This window comes from Esox lucius, chromosome 22 (assembly GCF_011004845.1).
Source record: "Esox lucius isolate fEsoLuc1 chromosome 22, fEsoLuc1.pri, whole genome shotgun sequence".
Classification (NCBI taxonomy): Eukaryota; Metazoa; Chordata; class Actinopteri; order Esociformes; family Esocidae; genus Esox; species Esox lucius.
The window spans coordinates 674,570-690,149 of record NC_047590.1 but is presented as its reverse complement, the minus strand read 5'-3'; the positions used below and the strand labels follow the sequence as shown (position 1 = coordinate 690,149).

Below are 15,580 nucleotides of genomic sequence, written 5' to 3'. Positions count from 1 at the left end.
GCCCTTCATACAGCCCTTCATAGTTCCCTTCATAGTTCCCTTCATAGAGCCCTTCATAGTTCCCTTCATAGTTCCCTTCATAGAGCCCTTTATAGTGCCCTTCATAGAGCCCTTTATAGTGCCCTTCATAGAGCCCTTTATAGTGCCCTTCATAGTGCTCTTCATAGGGTCATTCATAGTGCTCTTCAAAGAGCCCTTCATCCTGACTCAAATACTCTCTCTATTTCTCTCCGTTTCTCTTTGTCTCCCTCTGTTTCTGTTTCTCTCTCCATCTTTCTCTTTGTCTCTCTCTGTGTCTCTCTTTGTCTCCATATGTTTATGTTTCTCTCTCCATCTTTCTCTTTGTCTCTCTCTGTGTCTCTCTTTGTCTCCATATGTTTCTGTTTCTCTCTCCATCTTTCTTTGTCTCTCTCTCTGTGTCTCTCTTTGTCTCCATATGTTTCTGTTTCTCTCTGCATCTTTCTCTTTGTCTCTCTCTCTGTGTCTCTCTTTGTCTCCATATGTTTCTGTTTCTCTCTGCATCTTTCTCTTTGTCTCTCTCTCTGTGTCTCTCTTTGTCTCCATATGTTTCTGTTTCTCTCTCCATCTTTCTCTTTGTCTCACTCTCTGTGTCTCTCTTTGTCTCCCTATGTTTCTGTCTCTCTCTCTCTCCATCTTTCTCTTTGTCTCTCTCTCTGTGTCTCTCTTTGTCTCCATATGTTTCTGTCTCTCTCTCCATCTTTCTCTTTGTCTCACTCTCTGTGTCTCTCTTTGTCTCCCTATGTTTCTGTCTCTGTCTGTCTCCCTCTATTTCTGTTTCCCTCTGTCTTCTATTTCTGTCCCTCTCTGTCAACGCAGGGAGTAATGTCATTGGGGATGCTTCATAGTTCAGCTCCGTTTTGCTTACACATGCTTCCTCTGCCGTTTCACTCTGCCCAGGGGTACTGAACAAAGAGTGTAGACCTCCTGGGCCACTGTACCCACTCCTCACCCCTCCTCACCCCTCATCACCCCTCAGCTAATCCTAAAAAAGCCACCCGTAGCTCACTAAGCTGTTAGCAGAGCCCATTTGTTGCCTACTGCTGTAATATCCAGTGTCTGCTAGGTGACAGTGAAACTCACTGATTCCATTTTAATCTAACTGCCCATAACAAGGCTCAGATTCTGCATGGCCTACAGTTAAACTATATTTGGTTAACGTTGCTAAAATAGGATTTATAGTGACATTCCAGAATATGGTTGAAGCCAGAGAATTCAAAACTTTTTCAAAATAGATTTTCTGGACTAATTGGTCCTGCCTGGTTGTGCTATTATATATAAAGAATATGCATTAATAAGGATAAGATATTTGTATTGGACACTGTACATTGGTAGCTTGAATATCATGTAATAATACCATTTTTATGTTTTATATTAAATGTATTTGCACAATTCTGATCCACATTCTACCTTCTGCATTTAACCTAACCATTCTGAATATGAGAGTTGCGGGCTGTCACATTGGTTGGCCAGGAAACTGTTATGGTTGTTATACATTGCTCAGGGACAGAACATATGTTACACCTTGCTGTCTTAGGAATTTGATCTATTAACTGTTCAGTCAATGGTAAGATGCTCTAAGTACTAGGCTACCTGGTTTCCACAGGTTGCGATAGTTGAATCAATAATGAGCTCTGTACCGCCAGCACCCCTGTTGCCACATAGAGTCATTCACTGTGCAGTACAGTAGCTGGTTGATAACATAACATCTACACTCTGATCACTGTGAAATACAGTAGCTGGTTGATAACATAACATCTACACTCTCATCACTGTGATTCAATGCAGTTGCTGTAGCAAGAACTCCTGGTTATATTATCTCAGAAATCATCAGCTTAAGTATCATCAGCTTTAGTGTCTTGAGAACTGAAGATCATTATAAGACACTGCTTCACAGAATGAAGTGCACTTTATTCTCTGGTCTCCTCTTAGCTGACGAGTAGGAGCCCCTTTACCTTGGCCCTGCCTGCCCACCCAATTCACCCACCCACCCAGCCACCCACGCCAGACAGACTGGGATGACTTCTCTAGCCAAGAGATGTGAGGATGTGTTCTGTGTGGCACCCTATTCACTATACAATGGCCCCTATGTCTCCTGGAAAAAGTAGTGTTGGGAATAGTGTGTGTTTTAGGACACTGGTATACAAAGAAATATAGAAAGACATACTTAGAAACAATAGATAATAAACAGGAGGCCAGCGTTTGGACTTCAGTCCTCTGGCGTTACGCTCACATGGGGTTACATGTTGTGCTTCTGGAATGTTGGACTGCAACACGACTATGAAAAATCTATAATAGAAAGTTTAGGGATCATTTGGATTGGAGCCAACAGGTGCCAACTAACAGCTACCTGGCAACAGCTGATGGAGGAGTTAAAATGATTATAAAATATGGAATGCTGACGAGGAGGTAGAGTGATAATATAATTGGAATTCCAATGAGGAGGTAGAGAGTTAATATAATAGGAATGCTAATGAGGAGGTAGAGTGATAATATAATAGGAATGCTAATGAGGAGGTAGAGTGATAATAGAATAGGAATGCTAATGAGTAGGTAGAGTGATAATAGAATAGGAATGCTAATGAGGAGGTAGAGTGATGATAGAATAGGAATGCTAATGAGGAGGTAGAGTGATGATAGAATAGGAATGCTAATGAGGAGGTAGAGTGATGATAGAATAGGAATGCTAATGAGGAGGTAGAGTGATGATAGAATAGGAATGCTAATGAGGAGGTAGAGTGATAATATAATAGAAATGCTAATGAGGAGGTAGAGTGATAATATAATAGGAATGGTGATGGGTGGAGCATAAATATGTTGGTTTCACCTGCGACGGCTCACAAACAAACTATCTTTCCATAAAGTATCTATGAAAAATGCAATTCTTTGCAATACAAGCCACATTTAGCAGTGACAGCATCAGGACTCTGACTCGTATAGCTGACTGTATCTACAACACACTGAGTACAGGTCCTGTAGAAAAAAAAAAGAGAACGCATTCATTTGACTTTAGAGGTGTGATGCTAACTGTAAGGAACTGTCTTCCCAAGGAGCCTGGCTGGAGTGCTGATGCTAACTCACCTCGGCAGTGGAAACTTCTACCAGCCACCAGGATAACAAAACCTACATCTGTATCCCACTCTCCTCCCCTTTCTCCTCCCCTCCACCCCTCCTTTCCTCTCATGTCACCTTGTTTCTCCCAAATCACACCCTATTCCCTACAAGGTGCACTTCTTGTCCGGCCGTGCTCCAAGCAGCTGCACTACCTAGGGACTGAGAGGCCATTTCCCTCCTCTCTTTTCAGCCTCACACTGAAGAACATGGCAGAACCCTTCTGCTAGCACACCTGGCCCTTCTCCTCACGCCTGATTGGCCAGTCTGAATACATGGCTACTGCCATGCCACCGCTTCTAGAGTCAAAGTTTGTATTTGTTTTACATTTCTCCCCTTAGTTTAGGTACGTTGACTGGCAGTGCTGTCATTAACAGCTATGGCCAGGTGAATCGTTACTGGGGGAGAAGAGGAGATACATGAACAAATGGAAGCTCTGGATGAAACCGCAATGTGTCTTCCCTACTACTCTCAATCACTGTCTGTAGGATATCTGCGCTCAATGTCCTCCTCTGTGCCTGGAACCTGGTCATCCAGCAATAAGACCACACACACAACGACATTAGAGACACTTGATCAAAGTATATTTCCCGGATTGCTGTAAAAAATGTATCCTTGCATGCGTGATCAGGTTTCTAACATTGGTCTGCAGTACTGCAATACATGGTTGTTGGCAAATCATCTTTCGTCTGTGCTGCTGTTGGTTGTTGATCAGTATGCGTACTTACAGCTGCATAGGCCTATCCAGATAACATACAGTTTAGCTGTCCAAGGACACATCTGTGCAAGAACAATAGGCTCTAGTTTACCTGGAGGTTTTATTGATCATCTATGGACTTGTTTGGGTGGCTCCTGGGCGTGTGTCTAAAGATATCTGCCTTTATTAGTGTGGGATGGAGTCAACAAGTCGTAGGGAATCTATTAGGATGCTTGAGGATGAGCAGTGTGTTGCACAAAGCTCTCTGCCCTGTGATATCATGCAGTGCAGACAATCTGCCGCAGTCAGGTAAGCCAGATTATTCCGCTTGCTCTGGACTCCAGAGAAGTAACGTTATATCCCAAGCTCATATTGGCTGCTGACAAGATTGATATTATGCACACAAAAAAGTGTTTCTGCGCCCTGCGTTTTTGAAAATCCATCGCCGACAGCCCGAATCACAAACTACTTTTGCACAGCAAATGTATTCTCTTGTGACCTTGGTAAAGTGGAAGGTGGTCAAGTAGCTCTTTCTAACAGCCCCAATGAGACGTAAGGGACTCTGTATTCTTGTTCAGAGGGGGTTTGGCCTCCATCACTCCTCGTGGTGACAGACTGGGGTCGATGTTTGAACGGGACCAGACGTGTGGTACAAGGGTTGTGTGAGTGTGTCTGTGTGAATATATGACAGCTGGTAGGGGTTCATGTGAATGGTTTAATCAGCAGGATGATTGACGCCATCGCCTGCTTATCTGGCAAAAGTGTTCCTCACTAAGTGTTCCTACCTGAGAGCAAATAAAAAAAAAACGACCCTATGATGAAGGCAAACACGTTGATGATTATCTGTGGCAACTTTGACAACTTTAACCATCGTCTCATCGAGCTGACAAGTGATGGGTGTGTTGGGAGGAGATTGGTCCTAATTACTGTGTTTAGATAGGGAGAGGAGAAGGAGAGAGGAGAAGGAGAGAGGAGGGGAAGGAGAAGAGGGGGAGAGAGGAATTGAGATAGAAAGGAAATGGGTAACATCAGGACTCATCTCACCTCATCAATCCCTGCTTGTCAGATCCTGCCCACTCTTCAGTCCTGCATCTCTCTCACACACACACACGCTCACACACACGCTCACACACACGCTCACACACACGCTCACACATGCTCACACACACGCTCACACATACTAGGGGGGTACCAGTGTGTATCTGTACTGTGCACTATGGACCCTTGAAGTCAACAAGTCCTGTTCTGAAGGATGTCCTGCATGAAGTCCTGTTCTGAAGGATGTCCTGCATGAAGTCCTGTTCTGAAGGATGTCCTGCATGAAGTCCTGTTCTGAAGGATGTCCTGCATGAAGTCCTGTTCTGAAGGATGTCCTGCATGAAGTCCTGTTCTGAAGGATGTCCTGCATGAAGTCCTGTTCTGAAGGATGTCCTGCATGAAGTCCTGTTCTGAAGGATGTCCTGCATGAAGTCCTGTTCTGAAGGATGTCCTGCATGAAGTCCTGTTCTGAAGGATGTCCTGCATGAAGTCCTGTTCTGAAGGATGTCCTGTATGAAGTCCTGTTCTGAAGGATGTCCTGCATGAAGTCCTGTTCTGAAGGATGTCCTGCATGAAGTCCTGTTCTGAAGGATGTCCTGCATGAAGTCTTTTTCTGAAGGATGTCCTGCATGAAGTCCTGTTCTGAAGGATGCCCTGCATGAAGTCTTTTTCTGAAGGATGTCCTGCATGAAGTCCTTTTTTGAAGGATGTCCTGCATGAAGTCCTTTTTTGAAGGATGTCCTGCATGCAGTCCTGCTCTGATGGATGCCCTACATTAAGTCAGCCTTTCAGATGTCCTGCATGGCAGCTGCATCATCCTGGTCTTATCTGGTTGATATTGTGTTGGAGACAATAAGCCAAACAGACATCCACCCCACCCCCCACCCCCGCTGGCCAAGCTACAACCTCCTGACTGACTTTCATCTTATTTCCATTGATCTGATATCTGATTAGGGAGATGGAGGGGGAGATGGGACTCCAGTGGCACTCAGCTTTAAGGAGAGACCTTTTGTCAAATAGAAACGTTGGTAAACAGCAGTATTTGATGTGAATATATCTATCAGTTCCAGGAGTCTGAGCTCCAAACGGCTTCCTCATACTGTTCACTACCTGTGGAGGCTCTGGTCAACCTTAGTGCAAAATGTAGGGAGTAGGGTGTCATTCAGGACACAGACAATGACTCAAACGTGAATCTACTCCAGAAAGTCTTGGCAAAGAGTCAAACCTGCCATATGAGAAATGTGTTCTCTTTGAAGGTGGGAGACGCGATCAAAACCCTTTAATTTGACACCATGCAGAAAATAACACAAGTTCAAAACTGTAACATCCATCAACTAACCCGTCCCTATCGAGATTAGAACGGCCCATGGTGAGCTTGTGGAACACTTCTTCCATTTGAAGTTCTGACGCATAATTCTAGAACCCGGCATGGACTGTGACCAGTGTATTCCATCCTATAATAGGGAGATAGAGCATCCGATTGGAGGATAAGTTTCTCATACATCACCCTGTTCCCTGGTGGGGTAATTAATATTTATATTTGTCCACCGCCTCAAACTCTGCCTTCAGGCATTTATTAAATTATCATGAGGAATTTGGAGCTGATGCTTTCCTCCGGCCTGGTTGTCTAGAGGGACACAGCGGAGGAGACACAAGTCCCAAATGACTTCATCTGCCCTTGACACTGTGCTACTTTCCAACAGGACTCTGGTCAAAAGCAGTAATCATGACTTGCACAATTTGGGTGCTATTTGGAATGCGTAACCAGGAGATTGTCCTGGCTCGTTATCCTCATTAAACATTCACACACTTGGAAAATGGATCAGGACCAAACCATAACAGAACAAAAACCAGGAGCAAACCATAACAGAACACAGACCAGGACTGAACCATAACAGAACACAGACCAGGACTGAACCATTACAGAACACAGACCAGGACTGAACCATAACAGAACACAAACCAGGAGCAAACCATAACAGAACACAGACCAGGACTGAACCATAACAGAACACAGACCAGGACTGAACCATAACAGAACACAAACCAGGAGCAAACCATAACAGAACACAGACCAGGACTGAACCATTACAGAACATAGACCAGGACTGAACCATAACAGAACACAGACCAGGACTGAACCATAACAGAACACAGACCAGGACTGAACCATAACAGAACACAAACCAGGAGCAAACCATAATAGCACACAGACAGGGACTGAACCATAACTGAACACAGACCAGGACTGAACCATAACAGAACACAGACCAGGACTGAACCATAACAGAACACAGACCAGGACTGAACCATAACAGGACACAGACCAGGACTGAACCATAACAGAACACAAACCAGGACTGAACCAGCAGCACAGAACACATACAGTACATAACAAAAATGAATGGGAATTCAGACCCAGGAGCAAACCATAACAGAACACAGATCTGTCTATCTGCAAGTATTTCTGTCTGTCTGCCTGCATGTCTGTCTGCCTGCATGTCTGTCTGCCTGCATGTCTGTCTACCTGCATGTCTGTCTGCCTGCATCTCTGTCGGTGAGAACACCACGTCTGTCTGTCTGGTAAATGTGTCTTCCACCATATGGGAGACAGAAGTATCATTCTCTGTCCCCCTCTCCTTGTGTGTCGTCTGGGAACAGTTAACCTGTCGGAGATGGAAAGATCGAGATCATTAATCCACATTTTCAGACAGTCGAACAGCTGCTAACAAAATGGCACCGGAGTCGTTGAGGGTTTCTCTCTGTGTCTGTCTCACTACTCTCATTAGTCTGCTGTTGCCTATTTATCTCTTTGTATTTATGTAGAATCCCACTCTGTTCCTAACCTTAGTTCAAATAATTAACACCTTCTGACTTTGATACACCAGGCGTATTTGTTGTATTTGTTTTATTTGCGTTTGTTTTTTTGTTGGGGTTCTTGTTGCATGTAACTGAGGGCCCTATAGAGTGATATGGACAAGTAGTGTTCTATATTTCACGTTCTCCTAGAGTGAAGTGGAGAACCGTGTTAGTGTTCTATCATTCACATCCTCTCAAAGTAATGTGGAGAACCGTATTAGTGTTCTATCATTCACATTCTCTCAGAGTGATGTGGAGAACCGTGTTAGTGTTCTATCATTCACATTCTCTCAGAGTGATGTGGAGAACCGTATTAACATTCTACCATTCACAGCAGCAAAGACCTTTTTATCTGTCCTTTATTTCAAACCCTCCCCATGATGAAATGCATATTTTGGTTCTAGTGGGAACATATTTTATCTCATCCTGAACACTCTCAGTCTCAGGATGAACAGGAACATAAGAACGTGATGTAGCATTTAGAGACTACTTGTCACAGCTTGCTGTTCTTCACTGTCGACAAGAGAAGCCAAACGTCCATGTATTTGCTTGTGAAAGAGTGCATGAGCTGTTTGGCTGGGTCTGTGTGCACTAAAAAGGAAACATCATGTAGCATTTAGAGATGCTTGTCATGAAGGAGTGCATCTTCCGGGCCGCACCTTGATCACTTGCTTTGGAAGTGAAGGGAATAGAATGCAATTTGGGCTGCACCCATCATCTCCATCCGCAACACATTTGGAACGCTGAACCAGTCTTTGCATGCAGAGATATTTGGCTGCTTGTGCGTACTGTAAAACATCGCTGAAATGGCTTCTTGAATATTTTATGGGCCGAGACATATTTGTCGTCCCTCTTTTCATTTTCAAAGGGATACACAAGTAAACATTGTCTGTTTGCATGTGGGCTTTTAACTTTTTGACAAGGGGTTACTAAAAAAAAAGGAACTGTCAGGAAATGATGTTATCTGTCAATGAGTTGAAGTAGGGAATAAAATAATGCCTTATAGAATAGCCTTTAATGTTGTTTGTTAGGCCGATGTTGTTTTAGTCAGATCTTAGTGAGAACTAAGGCCCCTGGTTTTATTATAAGATGTTTTCATATTAATTGTGCTTATTTATAAACATAATGACAATGTCAAAGCAGAACATTCTAAATGTAATTTGTTTTGATTTCTGAAAATGTCCTAGAAATTAAAAATACATATCTTAAAAAACATTTCCTCTTTCCACTGTGCTTGTCTTCAATGGGGCGTTGTAACATTGTAACATTGTCTTCTTCTGGAATTGTAACATCGTAACAGCCCATTCATTGTCAAATGCATGTTTCCTTGTTGTACCAAGATGGCTGCTCCATCGGGAGTCGTAGCCCCAGTCGCTCTAGACCAGCGCTGGCAGTACACTGTGCATTGTGCAGCTGGAGTTTAAAGAGGAGGACCCATCAGAAGGGCCATATGTGCTGGGGACAACAGCCTTGTGACTCGTGGGGTGTGTCCTCTGCAGCTGTTTTCTGTGTCTTCACTAACAACGAGAAGAACACACTGCTGTATTAAAGGAGGTTGGTTGTTGCCTTGGAGCCTTTGGGCCTGAACAAGCAGAGCATGAGGTACAAACGTTTGGCTGGTCCGCGTCCCAAATGACTCTACTCCCCGTGCAGTGGGGCCCAATAATTGTTTGGGTACCGCCCAGCCAAAAGCTGTGACCTGAATATCACCATTTGCACTTCGTAGGGTTTGGGTGTCATTTCAGTCCTACAGTAAATGACACCTCCCAGCTCGGGCTTGTCCGTCTGGATCCAGGAGAGGCTGTAGCTGCTGGCCAGTGATCAGGCATAGCATGAGGCCTGCAATTGACAGAATAAATGACAGCCAGCTAATGTTGACAACTGCCAGCTACGGTGCCCTGGGCCGGCTGGGTGTCAGTCACATGATGGCTGATGAGGCGGGTGAGAACACTCACTTGTAGCCTCGGTCTTTAAATGGCTAGCTCTGACCTTTTCTCTGCCGCTAGCTGCACTGCCTGGCTGTACGGTAGCTCTGAGAGGACTGCGCTGCGCAGACTTCTTTGGTGTCTGAAGCAGTGTTTTGTCAGTGCACAACCTTTCTGACGGTTTTAACTGCTACCCATGGAATTAGAATGTGTTATTAGAATCATTCACGCTTCTAGAATCATGTAGAATTGCAGCTCTAGAAATGTTCTACCTGGTCTAACACTCAGTCATATGTGCTCATAGCTCTTCTGTTTGCCAGTATGCTGTAGTTGATCTCCTATCTACACTCCCACAGCCTCTCTCTCCCGAGACAGATCCCACGGGGAATGTGAAGGCATTGCTAAACTAGCAGCCAGCCGGCCAACCACAGCCTTTTCAGCACAACAGTTTATCAGCTTGACCCCCAGTCGGTATTAACTGGCATTGAATTGATGCAGCAGCGTCTTGGAGTGGCGTGGTAAATAATTTAATCCCTTCAAAGGCATGTTGTCATCTAATCAACAGCAAATGAGAATGACTGCTGCTCCAGCCTAGAGAATTCTACAGAGAGAAAAGCAGATATTCAGTTAAGATAGCCATGGTAGCTAGGTAGGCTAAGCCACAACAACAACCTGTTTTAACTCTAACTTGTCATCGACATGTTTAAACCTTAAAAAACGTGCTAAATGCCCCCCCCCCCAAAAAAAAATTATACTTGGGCTGCTAAAGCAGTTTAATTGATGCTGTGATTCAGCAAACAGGCTGGCTCCTGGGTGAGTCTGGAACTGTGTGGGTCTGAGAGACTTTACTGTGGAGGCTGGAAATGAAATGCATCATGGAGCTGTTCATATAGACACTGACAGTGACATGGTCCTCTGTGGAACATTGTCCTCCAGGGAAACAGACAATATACTCATCCCTCTTTAGATTGCCAGGTGACAGATCTTTAGTCAAATTAATACATGTATTCTGAATTGTAGGTTGAGTCCCAAATACCACTGGGCTTTGGTGAAACACAGGGTTCTTCAAAGGGAATATGGTGCCATCGACTTACATTCTTCCATAACATGCTCTCCATTTATATTTCTCTGACATTATTACAAATTAATGTAGACAGCTTTCATAGTTGTCTCACTGTTGAGAGAATATTTCATCAATAAGAATGTGTTAGAAATGTGTTTGTGTGTGTGTGTCACATGAGCCACTTCCCTCCATCTTCTTAAACCATGAATGGAAATAAAAAAGATATTTCATATTGAGGATGTAGTTATAAGTAAAATACTGTATGTAAGACTTGCCCATGGGGACGTCTGCTTTTCTTCGAATTAGGAGTGGAATTAATCAAATACATTTCTGTTCTCCATAATCATGGTGAGTCGGTTTGCACCAGTTGCAGTAGTGAGAGCTGAGCTTCCCTTTGATTAACACACAGAAGAGATTCAGGCAGGCTATCAGGGACTCTCTCCCAGAACTTAGCAGTGTCTTAAATAGGAGTCCATTTGGCAAAATGTTTCTTCTTAATGCGAAGGTAATAAGATTGTCTTAATCTGTTTTCAAGATAAAAATTTAGTCATTTGCAAACCAAAGCTGAAATATCTTTTGAAAGAAGAGGTGGCTTTCTCATTAATGGGGATAGAAAAACTCGAAGGCATTATGCATTTTCCGCTTTTTCCAGTTGGGGGGGTTCTTCTTGTGGATTTATGGAATATTTTGTTCCAGTCAGTCATTTTTTTCTTGTTCCTATTTATTAAATGGCTGCTTAAATTGACTGCTTATGAGCCCACGTCAGATGAATCCACAAAATTGGTCATAGGGTGGTCTTTGTGAAACACTCAGTTATTTCATTTAATTGCTGACTTCTTGTACAGCTGATCTCTGTCTATATCAGTGCATCAGGACATTGCCTTAGGCCACCAGCTCAAACACTGACACTCATTTTAATTCCCACAATTAAATTATACATATTATTTACAACAATGTCTTGACTATGACTTAAACCCCTAATATGATTAGTAAAACTGTCTTACCCAGATTACAATCTGAATAGTAATTACACCTAATTTATATGTAAATGTGTGTGTATCTAAATTGACTGCTATACTAAATACACAAAATGATCCAGTGTGTAAATTGTTCCATTTTTTGAATAGATGTTGAGTTCCAGTGTTTCTTGTGACGCAGTGTTTCTGTAATTACCCATGACACACTGGGATTAGGGCCACTGACAGAGAAAACCAGGATATAGCACTAGCTGACATTCTAGCACATTTTCCATTAGGCTTAAACGTGATAATGCTTGTTGCCATGGAAAATATCATTAATATATTTCTTTTATCTTCTTTATTAAATACATTTTCACCAGTAAGAGTTGGGCAAAAATTATTCTTTTTAACTGAAAACTGTTGTTATGTAGAATAACCTGAATAGCCTTTTATTTTTCGAATTTAAACAAAATGACTAACTATTAAATTAAACTATATTAATTTTAACTAGACTTGCACTAATTGAGGTACATATAATAGTTTTAACTGAGCTTATTTGCCTTGAAAATAAATATATTATTTTAAATGCAAACAGAATAGAAAGATTACTCCCACGCCGAAGCGTAATATGTTCCAGTCAGAGGCCATGGAATGATAATGTGATTTGGCATGCAGCCTTGTCTTAGAAGGAGAACTTAATTGAAAAGAGCATTTACAATCTGCGGTGGATTGAGCTGAATTGCAAATTGAATTTAATATGATGCCACTCTGGAAGGTGGGTTGGACCTGGTTTGGCAAACAGATGTATTAAGTATGTTTCTGAGCGACTTTAAGCTTTAGAGTAGATGTGTTTCTGGGCTAATCTAAGCATTAGAATAAACGTGTTTGTTTTAAGTATGTTTCTGAGCTACTTTATGATTTAGAGTAGACATGTTAGTTTTAAGTATGTTTCTGAGCTACTTTAAGATTTAGAGTAGACATGTTTGTTTGAAGTATGTTTCTGCCAACAGTCAGTTGTTTATGGCAGATATTTTTTATTATTACATTTTATTAAATTAATTGATTTAGAAAATGGATGTTTCTAAGCATCTGTATTTCGTCAGACAGATGCTTAGTCATATTTACAGAAATCTTTACAGAAAACTATAAAGTAACCACAAATACAGATGTAGCTTGAAGAAGTTCTGGTTACAGAATGGTTACAGAATGGTTAGAGAATAAAACAGGGTTCAAGCACAATGTTTCCCAAACAAAGTGTGTTTGTCGTGGGGTGTGTTTGTGTGTGTCATGTGTCAAAATGTGTTTATGGTGGTGTGTGTGTGTGTCATGTGTCAAAGTGTGTTTAGGGTGGTGTGTGTGTGTGTGTGTGTCATGTGTCAAAGTGTGTTTGTGGTGGTGGTGTGTGTGTGTTTGTGTGTGTCATGTGTCAAAGTGTGTTTACAGTGGTGTGTGTGTGTGTGTCATGTGTCAAAGTATGTTTGTGGTGGTGGTGTGTGTGTGTTTGTGTGTCATGTGTCAAAGTGTGTTTACAGTGGTTTGTGTGTGTGTGTCATGTGTCAAAGTATGTTTGTGGTGGTGGTGTGTGTGTGTTTGTGTGTCATGTGTCAAAGTGTGTTTACAGTGGTGTGTGTGTGTTTGTCATGTGAGTATCCATGCCTACCTGTGTGTACACACATTTGTCTGTTTTGTGTTTGTTGAAGAATCTGGTTTGATCCAGTGTCAAACATTGGCCTACTTAACATTTATCTCACTGAATTAAAGACTCTTGATATTTTCCTAGCATCGTTCCCTGGGTATTTGACAGCTACATCAAACCTCCTATAATCTGTCATGACAAAAGGACAGGTTTTCTGTGCTTTGACACTTGACAAGATCAATACAGTGTCTGTTAAATAAAAGACATATCTTGTCATGAAGTAAGATGGTATAAATAATGTTTCAGAGCATGATAGTGGGCTGTAACATATTACCATGATAAAGGGCTGTAACGTTACAATGATTGAGGGCAGGAACATGTTACCATAATAGAGGGCTGTAACATGTTACCATGATAGAGGGCTGTAACATATTACCATGATAGAGGGGTGGAACATGTTACCATGATAGAGGGGTGGAACATGTTACCATGATAGAGGGCTGGAACATGTTACCATGATAGAGGGCTGGAACATGTTACCATGATAGAGGGCTGGAACATGTTACCATGATAGAGGGCTGGAACATGTTACCATGATAGAGGGCTGGAACATGTTATGATGATAGTGGGCTGGAACAGGCTACCATGATAAAGGGCTGGAATATATTACCATGATAGAGGGCTGGAACGTTACCATTATTGAGGGGTCGGACATGTTACCGAGTTAGAAAGATGTAACATGTTACCATTATAGAGGGCTGGAACATGTTACAATTAACCAGGGATCTCACTGGTCTGGCAACAGTATTATTCAGGCGTCTATCTTACTGGTCTGGCAACAGTATTATCCAGGGCTCTATCCTACTGTTCTTGGAACAGGGTATTATCCAGGGGTCTATCCTACTGTTCTGGGAACAGGGTATTATCCAGGGTTGTCTTTGGCTTCTGTCCTTTATGGCTCCTATATACAGTAGTTCATCTTCAGGTTCTTGTCATGGCTGACACCAGATGAAGGCAGGGGAATTAGTCTGGCCTCTCCCCTCTCACACCCCTTGTATTTGCTAATTAATTGGTCCGTGGCCTCTTCTCCACTGTGCTTGTGTTCTTTACAAACCCTTGACATTCATTGTTGGATCCCTCTGGGTGTTGCCGTGGTAGCGCCTAATGAATATCGCAGGGACCTGGAGGGCAGGTCTTTAAACAAATGCAATTAGAAGTGTCAAAGGCCTCGCTGTAACCTCGCACTCAAACCCACGTTTGGACAGTTACAGTTAATTACTGCTGTTTTTAACCACAGTCTGGTCTGGAGTGAACCCCCCCACAACACCACACACATACACACCCCCACAACACCACACACATACACACCCCCCCACAACACCACACACATACACACCCCCCCACAACACCACACACATACACACCCCCACAACACCACACACATACACACCCCCCCACAACACCACACACATACACACCCCCACAACACCACACACATACACACCCCCCCACAACACCACACACATACACACCCCCCCACAACACCACCCACATACACCTTTTTGTTCTTGTCTAACTCACTGTCTCACACCTGTCTGCACTTTCACCTACATCTCCTTCAGTGTTCATCCCTCGCTCACTCCCTCTCTCTCCTTCACTCTCTCCCCCTTTCTCTCTCTGCTTTACGGCATCGATCTTCCATGCTTCTCTCCCTCCCTCCCTCCCTCCACCTCTCTTTCTTTTTCTCCCCTCTTTTTCACTGTATTTCACTCCCTTCATCTCTCTCCCTCGTCCTCCTTCTCCTTCACTTTCACGCTCACTCCCTCCCTCCCTTTTTCATTGTCTGTATGGTCTGATGTTGGACTGGCAACTTAATGTCACATGGACAACGAAAGGACAATAGTAAAGTACAGTTTAATGTCCCATGGACAACGAAAGGACAATAGTAGAGTACAGTTTAATGTCCCATGGACAATGAAAGGACAATAGTAAAGTACAGTTTAATGTCCCATGGACAATGAAAGGACAATAGTAAAGTACAGTTTAATGTCCCATGGACAATGAAAGGACAATAGTAAAGTACAGTTTAATGTCACATGGACAACAAAAGGACAATAGTAAAGTACAGTTTAATGTAATTTTGGAAAGTTAAAGGACAATAGTAAAGTACAAACTTTCTAGATATTGTAGTCAAACCATTATTTTGGTTGTTCACATTTTTATGTTCTTGTCTGTCTGCTTGTCTGTCTGCGTGTGTTATGATTGAGATTGTGT

The 15,580-nt window shown here is 42.7% G+C and overlaps 1 protein-coding gene across 3 annotated transcripts in view; it reads left to right on the top strand.

The window, feature by feature from the left end:
* Positions 1-15,580, top strand: part of LOC105020099 (protocadherin-9) — a 322,579-nt gene that overhangs the window by 260,209 nt on the left and 46,790 nt on the right. The window contains exon 5 of one of the 3 annotated variants that reach the window (XM_020042474.2): positions 3,323-3,400. The exons of the other annotated variants lie outside the window; for them this stretch is intronic. Within the exon in view, the coding sequence (XP_019898033.1) occupies positions 3,323-3,333 (11 nt within the window). The 3' untranslated portion in view covers positions 3,334-3,400. Of the gene's footprint in view, positions 1-3,322; positions 3,401-15,580 lie in introns of those variants that run through there. 3 annotated transcript variants of the gene reach the window in all.